The 12,499-nt window shown below is 43.0% G+C and overlaps 1 protein-coding gene across 1 annotated transcript in view; it reads right to left on the bottom strand.

The window, feature by feature from the left end:
• whrnb (whirlin b) overlaps positions 1-12,499 on the bottom strand; it is a gene marked incomplete at both ends in the record, with an annotated part of 57,874 nt that overhangs the window by 15,278 nt on the left and 30,097 nt on the right. Inside the window, one exon of the mRNA XM_081364571.1 lies at positions 7,892-7,931. Coding sequence (XP_081220697.1) covers positions 7,892-7,931 — 40 coding nt within the window. The remainder of the gene's footprint in view (positions 1-7,891; positions 7,932-12,499) is intronic.

Raw genomic sequence — 12,499 nt, forward strand, 5'->3', positions numbered from 1 at the left:
CTGTGTAAATTCATCTAAATGCCACTTCCTATAGTGTCTTATTATTCTAATTGAATTTATTGATAAAATGTAAGAATTTGACATGATGCATTCATGCATGCATGAAAAAGTGCACATTTACAAATATCCTTTTTTTCAAGTTAACCGATCTCTATTGACAAATTAGCATTGCAGTCACTAAATGTTTGCTCGTGAAGCTCATGATTTTTTTTAGATAATCTGCATGATTTTATGGTGCCTCAGAAGTCTGTCTGAACCCCTTAGGAGGTATCTTATATTAAAACACTGCCTTTGACGTCTGGGAAGGCAGCTGGCTTCTGTTTTGAATACAGCCAAGGTTATTAATTTATTTTCACAACTGAAAACAAGCAAATAGTGGCACGTAGTGCTACAGTGATATTAAATAGTTGTGCAATCATTAGTCACTCCATGTAGTTGATATGAACTGATGTAATGTGCATGTTCAGGTCAGGTCAGGTCAGTGTGTGGGTGGCAGGCACTCAAGAGAAAGAGAATAGCAGCTGCAGGACTGCATCTCCGAGACCTCACCAGTCAGCCATGTCTAATATGTAATGCTACATCCCCTGGGGTAACAAACTTGCTCTCTCTCTGTCTCTCTCTCTCTCTGTCTCTCTCTCTCTCTGTCTCTCTCTCTCTCTGTCTCTCTCTCTCTCTCTCTCTCTCTCTCTCTCTCTCTCTCTCTCTCTCTCTCTTATTGAACTAGTCATGCACCTTTTCTTTGAAAACATGCCTCTCCTCTGATTTCTACTTTTAGACGTTCTCCTTAATCAGACCTACAATCACAATAACTCCAGTATCTGTCAGCCAGCTTCATCTCTCTCACTCTCCCTGCCTCTATATCTATAGGTGCTATAAAAAATAAAAAAACATTGAAAAACCATGCATAGTATATCTATGCCCCCAGGTATCTAGCTATTGACGTACGAATCTACAGAAAAGAAACATTTTTAAAGACATTCGATACACAAACCTTCAATATAGGTCAGTGTGAGAGAAAATAGGGACAAATACGTTCAACAAAGCAGCTGAGTGGCTGTCAACTGGTGGGTCGTAATATAAAAAAATGGTCTGATAGACTCAGACAGCAGGAAAAAACAATACTTATGTGTAAGAGAATATGCGAATATAATATATCAATACACACTATCGTTCAAAAGTTCGATTTTTTTTAAAGAAGAAATGAATACTTTTATTCAGCAAGGATGTAAACTGATATAAACACTTTTACATTGTTATAAAACAATCATATTTCATATAAATGCTGTGCTCTTTAATTTTCTATAAATCAGAGAATCCCCTTAAATTAAATTACATTTTTAAATATTTTAAATAGAAAAGTTATTTTATATTGTAATAATATTTCAAAATGTTACTGTTTTTACTATACTATATTTGTGATCAAATACATGTAGCGTTGGTGAGCATAAGAAACTTCTTTCAAAAACACCCTAAACCTTTGGAACGGTAGTGTATGTGGTATTGAAGTGACATCAAATAAGAAGGAAAAGAAAGAGAAAGATCAGGGAAAGAGAATGAGAATGAGACAGACAGAGAAGAGACAGGTTTGCTCTGACAAGCACTGTGCTTTGCTTGCGAAATCAATATTTTTTTGTATTTAGTTGCATCTGTCCTTGAGTGCTTTCATTTGAAGAAAAATAGGAATGTTTTTCCCTTCCTCAAGGATTTCCTATTCTCTTTCTCTACTCACACATGATCAGTGGTACAAACTTCTTCAGACCAATTCATGATCAGACTCAAAATACTCAGTATGAAATATGTATGTCTGTAACACAGACAGCTTAATTATTGAATTATCACGTCTTTAGCCTCTTTTCAGTGTTCTACAAAGTGCTAATTTTCATCCTGCTGCCATCAGAAAGTACATGTCAAACTTTACATTATAAAGTTACTAACCAATGTGATTGCTGTATAGATAACAGAGAAAAGCTGGTTATTAGTTGCAATGTAGAGTGCTTATGCTAACAGTGTATTAAAGCAGCTGACACCTGAGCCCTCAGTTTATAAAATGCATGCAATCACATTTGAAACCAAATTCAATGGTTTTAATCATATATTTAAGTGAAAAAAAAAAAAAAAACAAATCTAAATTTATAAAGAAAAAAACTGGCATGGAAATATGTTAAAGCATGCCAAGTGTAAACTGAAAAGCATGCAAGCAAATGTTTTTGAAGAAGAGAAGTGGGAAAAACATGCTTGTGTATTCAGAACTGATATGTATATAGAAATATTTCAATAGATATTTCAATAGCTATGGAGCCAAAAAGAAAAAAAAACTGCACATTTCAACTAATAATAATAATATCATGGGCAGATGCTATAAGTAATCGCACAACAAAGATTTGGTAAATCATCAAACAATCACATTTAGGGGGATTTATGCACATCTTATATATTATGAGGCCGAGTGTCAAGAAATCCAGAGTTTGAATTGCACTCAAGGGAAATTATATAATTTGAATAAAAACCTTATAGCTTGTAGAAATAAATTTTCAAAACCCACATTTTATAACATTCATATTAACCAACAACAACAAAATTTCATCTTATATGAAGGTTATATTTGGCAAGCTGCTTTGCACTTTATCTCAGAGAGCCTAGACTGATGATGCCAGGAGTCCCGTCCATCCCTCATTCCTGCCCTCATTCCTGGATATTGCTGATCCAGAGTCCAGATCACTAAAACTGTCCCTTGGCATTCCACTGTGCCTTAATCAATAACTCAGGATAAGATTGCCTCAGCTAAATTACCTCTGTAGTTTCAATGCACATACCTGTACATAAGCACCCTATGACCGACTCACCCCCCACAACAAACACACATTACCAGTCTCAGTTCCACCAAGGACTATTGCTGAACTGAGAAATATCTAGCTATTCTTTGAGTATGAATAGAGATTTACAGGAATTGTACATTGCGATAGCGATGACTATGGGTGACTTTGTTGATTAAAATGAGTTATGACTCAGAGCTGGATGCAGGACTAAGGAAGTTGCGTCAAGAACAGGAAGATGATGCAGATACTTTCTGTCATGATAATGTGAAGAATTATGTTGGACAATCAAACAATCTTTAAAAATATGTGGGAGTGACACAAATAAAGAAAGATATGCTGTAAAACACTGTATTAATTCCTAAAGAAACAGTTCACTCAATATGTTTGTTACTTACACACACTCACACTCCAGGTCAGTATGATCTTTTTACGTTTTAAACAATATTTTGTTTATATGCTCACCAAGGCACCATTTATTTTGGTCAAACCAGTAATATTGTGAAATATGTTTCAGATTTAAAATAACTGTTTTCTATTTTAGTGTATTTTAAAAGGTCATTTATTCCTGTGGTGGCAAAGCTGAATTTTCAGCATCATCATTATTATTATTATCTTATTATTATCAATGTTGAAAACAGTTTTGCTGCTTAATATTTGTTTTGGAAACCACAATATTCTTTTGGATTCTATGATTAATAGAAACATTTATTTGAAATCTTTTGTAACATTATAAAAGTCTTTACTGTCACATTTGATCAATTGCAATTTAAAACAAATCTCACTGACCATTTTAAACAGTAATTTGTTTCCTTTAGTGGAACAAAAGGTACATTTTTGAAGAATATTCATATCTATCTATCTATCTATCTATCTATCTATCTATCTATCTATCTATCTTGTGTTGTAATTTGCAGGATTAGATTAACATGCTCCTCTCCAACACTTTGAATATTGAATAAAGTGGCAAGGATATTCTTTAAAAATTAAACTCTTGTAATCCACTAAAGACAATAAAGTCATTCAGGCTCATATAAACTAGTCCTTTTAATTTTAGAGCAAATTCTCTGAAATTTAACACTACACATTGTGCTCTGTGTAGGCTATAGAATTGCTAAAATATAAAAAAAGGCAACTCCAATAAATCAAAACAAGTCTTTTTTTTCCATAATATGTACATCATAAAAAAGTAGTCAACAGTAAACCTACTAACGCAGACAAGGAGCCCCACTGGCACACCGGGTACACAATAGTGTTCAACCAGGTGTATTATGAGTGACCTACTTAAGTCCTATTTGAAGTGGTTTGCTCAGGCTTGTTGAAGCTCTGATTCTTCAGGCTACACATGATGGACAGCTTGTATTGTATCTGTTCTGTGAAGCCTTCAAGAAGGACACGGCCCTCTCGCTTGCCCGCTGAATGATGGAAGACTCGGGTTCATTCCAACAAAATAAAAGCATGCCAGGCCTGAGGCACAGGAGACAGGAGGGGAGGGCAGCGGGCAGCCCAGCCTAAAGCAGTTTGTTTGGGACTGAGAGGGGTTATTTACGTGTGACCAAACAAGCTAAACAAACTGCTTAAGGTTACTGAGTCAAAATACAATTTGAATCCAGAAAACATAGAAAAGATCTGGGGTGCGTTTCCCGAAAGCATCGTTGGCCAACTATGGTCGCAAGTTCCGTCGTTACCAATAGAGTTCAATGGACATTGCGATGAACTTGCGACCATAGTTGGCTAACGATGCTTTCGGGAAACGCACCCCTGATTGTTTCCTCTTTAGTCCTTTAAGTTAAAGCTGCAGTCCACAGTTTTTCCTCTTTGTCGCCATCTCTGTTCGAAATCTGCAATTGCAGTTATTCGCGGAATTATCAACTTTAGGTGCGTTGTGACTCGGCATGGCACAGTGCGGATGAATCCAATGTTTTGAGGAGAATGTGGCTGTCAGTCACCACGCTGGTGTGGATACTGTCATTCGCAATCACAGATTCTACTTTTTGGAAGTATGACCAACACAAGAATTTTCACCGAAAAATGTCGTCTGAACAAGTAAGTAACATCCAGTTTTGTTCTGACCAACTAAGGGAAAATAGCATTGCAGTAAATCATGCTGATTAAATCTAACGATCGCTTATCATATCATGTCAAACCATGCAAATTATACTTTGTTCTCAGATTGTTAATGTTAACAACATCTGCATTGCGTGACTACATTTAATGCCCTTCCGATATTTATCCTTGTTTTCGCATGGGCCGGTTGAGGTCTCTTTTTTTCTCCGAAGTCCGAAGTCTTTCGCGTTTTACAGCGGGTGAATCTCCTGGTGATGGTCGTTTGAACCTTTCTGGATCCGCCATTGGATTGATAAGTTTAATTATATCAAGTGCTGCGAGAAAAGGCTATAAATATCCACCTCCAACATCCTCACACGCAATATAGCCTACTAGCCGAGACACCTTCTTTATGTGTACAGGTGTGACGTAATGACGCAAAGAGATGATTTCCCCCTGGAAATCCACTAGTACCACTGGAATTAAAAACATTATTACAAGCTTACCATTTTGAATCAAATTAAGGCAAGCAGATAGTGTTGAACACTGGCTGGTTATGTACTTGCTCAAAAATTTATTTTGGATAATTTTTAACCCAAAAAAGCTACGGACTGCAGCTTTAAGTTTTTATGCTCTTGGAAAGGATGTAATGTCACTTCCCTAACTCCACACTTTGAATACAACGAAGGATGACTATGTTGCCTTTTTAGCACAAGGATTAACAACAAATTAACAAATAAATTAACGCTTAATTTATGTTTCAGCATTGATCGATGCATCTATTTTCCTGTCCTCATTCAAATGTAATTGTGTAAGCCTAAAGCAGTTCTGACTGTAATAGTCTGAGTTACAATGCCTCTCCAATTCACAATGATGATCTAGCTAATTACTGTGAGAGGAAACATAGTGGCTGCTCTGAATAAATGAATGGCTTCATTTGAAAAAAAGCTTTAAATCTACATTTATCTGCAAAGCACCATGTGTTTAAAAACATAGTTATAAGTGTGTATACGATTCAGAGTTGTGGCTCAAGCCTCGTTCAGACTGTCAGTTCAAATCAGATTTTTGCGCCTATTCGATTGGAATCCAATCATATTAAGCAACTGTGAATGGCAAAAAAAAAAAAAACACATGAAACGCGCTTTTTACAAATCAGTTTTGAGCTACATTTATATGTGGTTTGAAATCCTATTAAATCCTATCAGCATTTCTGGAAATCCGCTTCAGTCTGACCGTTCTAATCGGATTTTGCGTGGTTTATGTCACCTTATCACGCCACGTAAAATGTAAACATGCGAGATGTTTTGTAGGAAACATGCTGAAAGTCACTGCAGAAACAAGGTTGTGTTGTGTTGTAGTCAGTTGAGCAGAAAATTACAATACAATGGAGACATGTTTTGAGACCGGAGGGGATGACACCAAGGAAAAAAGCAGCGCATACCAGCTTCCTAAGTTTCTGCCGCTGTGTCAGAAGACGTAGTAGTCCAGCGCGGCGGTTACTATTGTCATGATGTAAATAAGACAATATCTGAGTTTCAAACTCCTCTAAGTTGCTGTTGTTGTAAGTGCAGGTGCTCGGGATTAGACTTCTGATCTGGTTTGGTTGGTAATGAACAGGGTCCCCATAAACAAGGTATTTTCATGAGGATTATAAAAAAAATCACTGCACAAACCACAAATTCTAGCCAATTAAATAATTTACATCTGAGCACAGATTGAACAATTCTCTATACATTTTCCTTGATTTCTTCCAACAGCCTGTCTAGCCTGTCACCTAGTAATGCTAGTTTAAGATTTCCCTGATATTTCAGCTTTCCATGACCATGGGATCCCCAAAAAAAGACAACAAAGTTTGAGAAATCAATTTCCTCCACAGCATAAAGTAATATACAACTATAAGCTTAATATGACTGTGAAAAAACAATTTCTTTGTTTATCGCTGTTAAACTGTGTGAGTGGGGCTGTATTTCGAGGTCTCTTGACTGACACTTCTTTTTCTCTGCTACTGATAATGGCTCAATCCTCTATATATTTATAATACTACTTCAGTGAAGATCCTTCTCAATCCTGTAGGTCACCTTGCACATAAATGGGTCTCAGAATTCCTGCTCTTGTGCCAAAGTCCACTGACAGGACTTGGAATGTGCGGAATGGGAAATAGAATTGAAAAGTGTTACAAGAGAAGGTAAGGACACACAAGCTCCTGCCATCAAGCTCCATAATCATTTCCAGTAAAGGAAGACATTCACTTCAAAAGCTCATTTTTGGGATGGAAGGTTGAACTAAATAAGTGACAATCATTCAAAAAATGTCAGATGCTGTAATTTCCCTGTCGCCTTCTCTTCCACGGGGTCCTCTAACCATTCTTTAGTCACCCTATATGTAAAATATACCATGTGGATAAACATCATACGTGCTCCACAGCTCAGGGAAGGCCACTCAAACCCTAAGAGAGCTTTGCCCAGCAGGATGCAAGTGTTCCTCCCTGTCTTCAGCAGATGAGACAGGTCCTTCACACAATGAGAGCAGTCTGATGTCTCCCAGCTCAGGGCTGTCCTTTGCACTCAGTAATGGAGTGATGTGTATGCGTTAGACAGAGATCGCAGCCTTCCAGCTGTGCAAAGACAATCCATTAACAACCATCAGATAAAATCTCAAAAAGACAATAAACCATGTGTTGTGATGGGACACACTGTTAGCATAGACACAAAGTACACATACTTTTTTTTGCTATAGTGTGTTTGCTCTGAGATAGCAGTGTTTATTCAATTTTCACACTAAAAAAGCTTGATTGCTCTGATCTCAGGATAGACTGCAAAAGAATGTGATGTCAAGCCAATACACTCATATTTTCAATATCACACTGACCTTAATATTCGATTTTTGTATTCCTATTTCTTAGACTCATTACTTGGAAATAAAACCATAAAATGGCATGCGTTTAGACATATTAAAGAGAAAATTAACCCTGGACCTTCAAATTAAATCTAAACCGTTAGAATTAAAAAATGTTAGTGCATTTTGTACCTCACCTTTCCTGAACTTCCTGCTCCGACATCAACAGATAGAACACTGTGAGAAGAGAGAGATTTTGAGTATGGAATGAATACATTTGAAAGTGCATAAACAGACATATTTTATTATTTCAAAGCTTTCTGCAATACTTGATTCTAATTAGGAAATCTCAACGAGTAATTAAGTAGTCAAAATTTAACTTTTGTCCATTGCACCACCATTTCATATCTCTCGTATCACTCCATGATTTCTCTTTTCTTAATTGGAACCATATTGTGAATCAACAAGATTAGTGAGCAGAAAAAAAGTAACTTGGATTGCAGATTAATAATTAATATTGTAACATTGCTACTGTCACACTGAGGCAAGGATGAAGCAAAGAGAGAATCCAAGTGCAAGCATACATTTAATAAAACAAACAGGTAATCCAGGCGGAACACGGAACTCAGGACAAGAACAGGTAACAGTACATCAAACAACGACCGACAACCAACAACTGAAGCACAGAGGTTTAAATACACAGACAAACAAGCTAAACAAGATAACAAGGGGGTGTGGCTAATTAGAAACACCTGGGAGAACTAATAAGCAAGAAAAACTACAAAGGACTACAAAAACATGACACAGAACAGGAAATAACAAAAGTGCACACAAGACAAGGGAAACACAGGACAGGAAACATTACATAGCCCCCCACCTAAGGAGTGGATTCCAGACACTCCTCAGAAAATAAAAGTCCAGGAGGGTGGTGGGTCTGAGGCGGATCCGGGGGCGGGACGGGGGGCCAGGCCCGTGGAGCGGAAGAGGGCCTGAAGACTCCGGCAGGGCAGAAGGCCAGGGCGGAGCAGGCTGTGCAGGTGACCAGGGCGGAGCAGGCTGTGTAGGCGGCCAGGGCGGAGCAGGCTGTGCAGGCGGCCAGGGCGGAGCAGGCTGTGCAGGCGGCCAGGGCGGAGCAGGCTGTGCAGGCGGCCAGGGCAGAGCAGGCTGTGCAGGCGGCCAGGGCGGAGGCGACCCTTCAGGCGGCCAGGGAGGAGACGACCCTTCAGGCGACCATGGCACAGGAACAGACACGGGCTCAGAGGAGACCATCTTGTCCGAAGATACAGGCGTGGTTTCGGCCATCTTGTCCGAAGACACAGGCGTGGTTTCGGCCATCTTGTCCGAAGACACAGGCGTGGAGTCGGCCATCTTGTCCCGAAGACACAGGCGTGGAGTCGGCCATCTTGTCCCGAAGACACAGGCGTGGAGTTGGCCATCTTGTCCGAAGACCTCTCGGGCGGCCACGGCGGTGAAGACCCTTCGGCGGCCACGGCGGTGAAGACCCCTCGGGCGACCACGGCGGTGAAGACCCCTCGGGCGGCCACGGCGGTGAAGACCCCTCGGGAGGCCACGGCGGAGAAGACCCTTCGGGAGGCCATGGCGGTGAAGACCCTTTGGGTGGCCACGGCGGAGAAGACCCTTCGGTTGGCCACGGCGGTGAAGACCCTTCGGGCGGCCACGGCGGAGAAGACCCCTCGGGCGGCCACGAACCTTCAGGCGGCCAGGGCGGATCGGACTGGTCCGGAGGTGTATTGCCCCCCCACCAAATTTTCTTGGGGAGGCTCCCCGGTAAAGAGTCCTGGACCAGCGATGAAGAGGGCTTTGAGCTGGGCAGGACCAGCGGTGAAGAAGGTTTTGAGCTGGGCAGCGATGAGAGCTCTGTGCTGGGCAGCGATGAGAGCTCTGTGCTGGGCAGCGATGAATGAGAGCTCTGTGCTGGGCAGCGATGAATGAGAGCTCTGTGCTGGGCAGCGATGAATGAGAGCTCTGTGCTGGGCAGCGATGAATGAGAGCTCTGTGCTGGGCAGCGATGAATGAGAGCTCTGTGCTGGGCAGCGATGAATGAGAGCTCTGTGCTGGGCAGCGATGAATGAGGGCTCTGTGCTGGGCAGCGATGAATGAGGGCTCTGTGCTGGGCAGCGATGAATGAGGGCTCTGTGCTGGGCAGATCCAGCGGTGAGGGCTCTGTGCTGGGCAGATCCAGCGGTGAGGGCTCTGTGCTGGGCAGATCCAGCGGTGAGGGCTCTGTGCTGGGCAGATCCAGCGGTGAGGGCTCTGTGCTGGGCAGATCCAGCGGTGAGGGCTCTGTGCTGGGCAGATCCAGCGGTGAGGGCTCTGTGCTGGGCAGATCCAGCGGTGAGGGCTCTGTGCTGGGCAGATCCAGCGGTGAGGGCTCTGTGCTGGGCAGATCCAGCGGTGAGGGCTCTGTGCTGGGCAGATCCAGCGGTGAGGGCTCTGTGCTGGGCAGATCCAGCGGTGAGGGCTCTGTGCTGGGCAGATCCAGCGGTGAGGGCTCTGTGCTGGGCAGATCCAGCGGTGAGGGCTCTGTGCTGGGCAGATCCAGCGGTGAGGGCTCTGTGCTGGGCAGATCCAGCGGTGAGGGCTCTGTGCTGGGCAGATCCAGCGGTGAGGGCTCTGTGCTGGGCAGATCCAGCGGTGAGGGCTCTGTGCTGGGCAGATCCAGCGGTGAGGGCTCTGTGCTGGGCAGATCCAGCGGTGAGGGCTCTGTGCTGGGCAGATCCAGCGGTGAGGGCTCTGTGCTGGGCAGATCCAGCGGCGAAGAAGGCCCTGAGCTGGGCGGAACCAGCGGCGAAGAGGGCCCTGAGCTGGGCGGAACCAGCGGCGAAGAGGGCCCTGAGCTGGGCGGAACCAGCGGCGAAGAGGGCTCTGAGCTGGGCGGAACCAGCGATGAAGAGGACTCTGAGCTGGGCGGGACCAGCGGCGAAGGAGACTCTGGGCTGGCGTGAAGTGCAGGCTTAGCTGGACTGGCGTGAAGCTCTGGATCAGCAGAAGCGACGTGAACCGTCTCTGGATCAGCAGAAGCGACGTGAACCGTCTCTGGATCAGCAGAAGCGACGTGAACAGTCTCTGGATCAGCCGAAGCGACGTGAACCGTCTCTGGATCAGCAGAAGTGACGTGAACAGTCTCTGGATCAGCCGAAGCGACGTGAACCGTCTCTGGATCAGCCGAAGCAGAAGCGACGTGAACAGTCTCTGGATCAGCAGAAGCGACGTGAACAGTCTCTGGATCAGCAGAAGCGACGTGAACAGTCTCTGGATCAGCAGAAGCGACGTGAACAGTCTCTGGATCAGCAGAAGCGACGTGAACAGTCTCTGGATCAGCAGAAGTGCGCTCTGAGCTTGACGGAACCAGTGGCGGCGACGATGCGGCTGAACTGGACGGGACGTGAAGATCAGGTGTTGACCTTGCGTGCCACGGGAGGAAGCTCTTCAGACATCTGGAGAGTGCCTCTCTCCAATCCAGACCAGAGAGATTGGGAAGCTCCCTTGGGTCAACCTCCCTAGCCCCCAGCCGGTAACACACTTTAATTGCCTCGTCACCCAGAGAGCAAGAGGCAGCTAGAGGAATAAATCCCCAGGTGTACTGGATCAGATCGAGGCTATCCAGGGCCAAGGCCGCGATCTGTCCAGCAAACTCCCGGGTCAGGCTGTGAAAATCAGGCATGACGTGAAGAGACTCAGACTTTGCAGGCATGACACGAAGAGACTCATTTAATGCTGCTGGATTCATCGTTTGGTCGGTCGTTCTGTCACACTGAGGCAAGGATGAAGCAAAGAGAGAATCCAAGTGCAAGCATACATTTAATAAAACAAACAGGTAATCCAGGCGGAACACGGAACTCAGGACAAGAACAGGTAACAGTACATCAAACAACGACCGACAACCAACAACTGAAGCACAGAGGTTTAAATACACAGACAAACAAGCTAAACAAGATAACAAGGGGGTGTGGCTAATTAGAAACACCTGGGAGAACTAATAAGCAAGAAAAACTACAAAGGACTACAAAAACATGACACAGAACAGGAAATAACAAAAGTGCACACAAGACAAGGGAAACACAGGACAGGAAACATTACAGCTACATTGTCATCTTGTTGCTAGGCAGGTTGGTTTTCTATTATAATGAACTATTTGTATTAGCTTTATGACCAGTAAGATAATAAAAATCATTTCAAATCAATATTTAATATAAAAGAATTTACATTTATTTGGCAATTATCGTATAACAAGTGGGATACTTCACATTAAGGTACTGATCACCATGAATGGGTTTATTTTGTGATGACCAACGGGCTATGCATTGTAATATTTGAGTTTCATATCATGCAGTGCCCTTATCATGAGCAGATACGAAGGAAAATCCGGACACCTGTGATCAAAATGCAGTTTTACTCAGATTTTAGAAGACAAGACTAATGAAGCGTGGAACTAAAAGGCACCTTGCCAGATTTCCAGGGGAGCACTTTAGAAATGAGCACACCCTCCAGAGATCCCAATCAGCCCATTTCCATTTGGGCCATTGAGAGAGCAAGAGAGACGAGATCCCTGCTGTGAGTCATAGTGCTACTGTCATCCCACTAGCATACATAAACTTCAACCCTCACTGCCTAGGGCACATCATCTAACAATAGCGTCTATATCTAGCTTTAAAATCATCTCACTGCTATATTTAGATTCCCTCTTTCAATCCAACAATCTGTATGACTGGACTCACTGACCTGAGTATAATTTAGTAAAGGAGCGAGACCACAGCCGAATTTCAGAGGAAAGCTGAATATTG

The sequence above is a fragment of the Scardinius erythrophthalmus genome, assembly GCF_964197995.2.
Source record: "Scardinius erythrophthalmus genome assembly, chromosome: 5".
In the NCBI taxonomy this organism is placed as follows: domain Eukaryota; kingdom Metazoa; phylum Chordata; class Actinopteri; order Cypriniformes; family Leuciscidae; genus Scardinius; species Scardinius erythrophthalmus.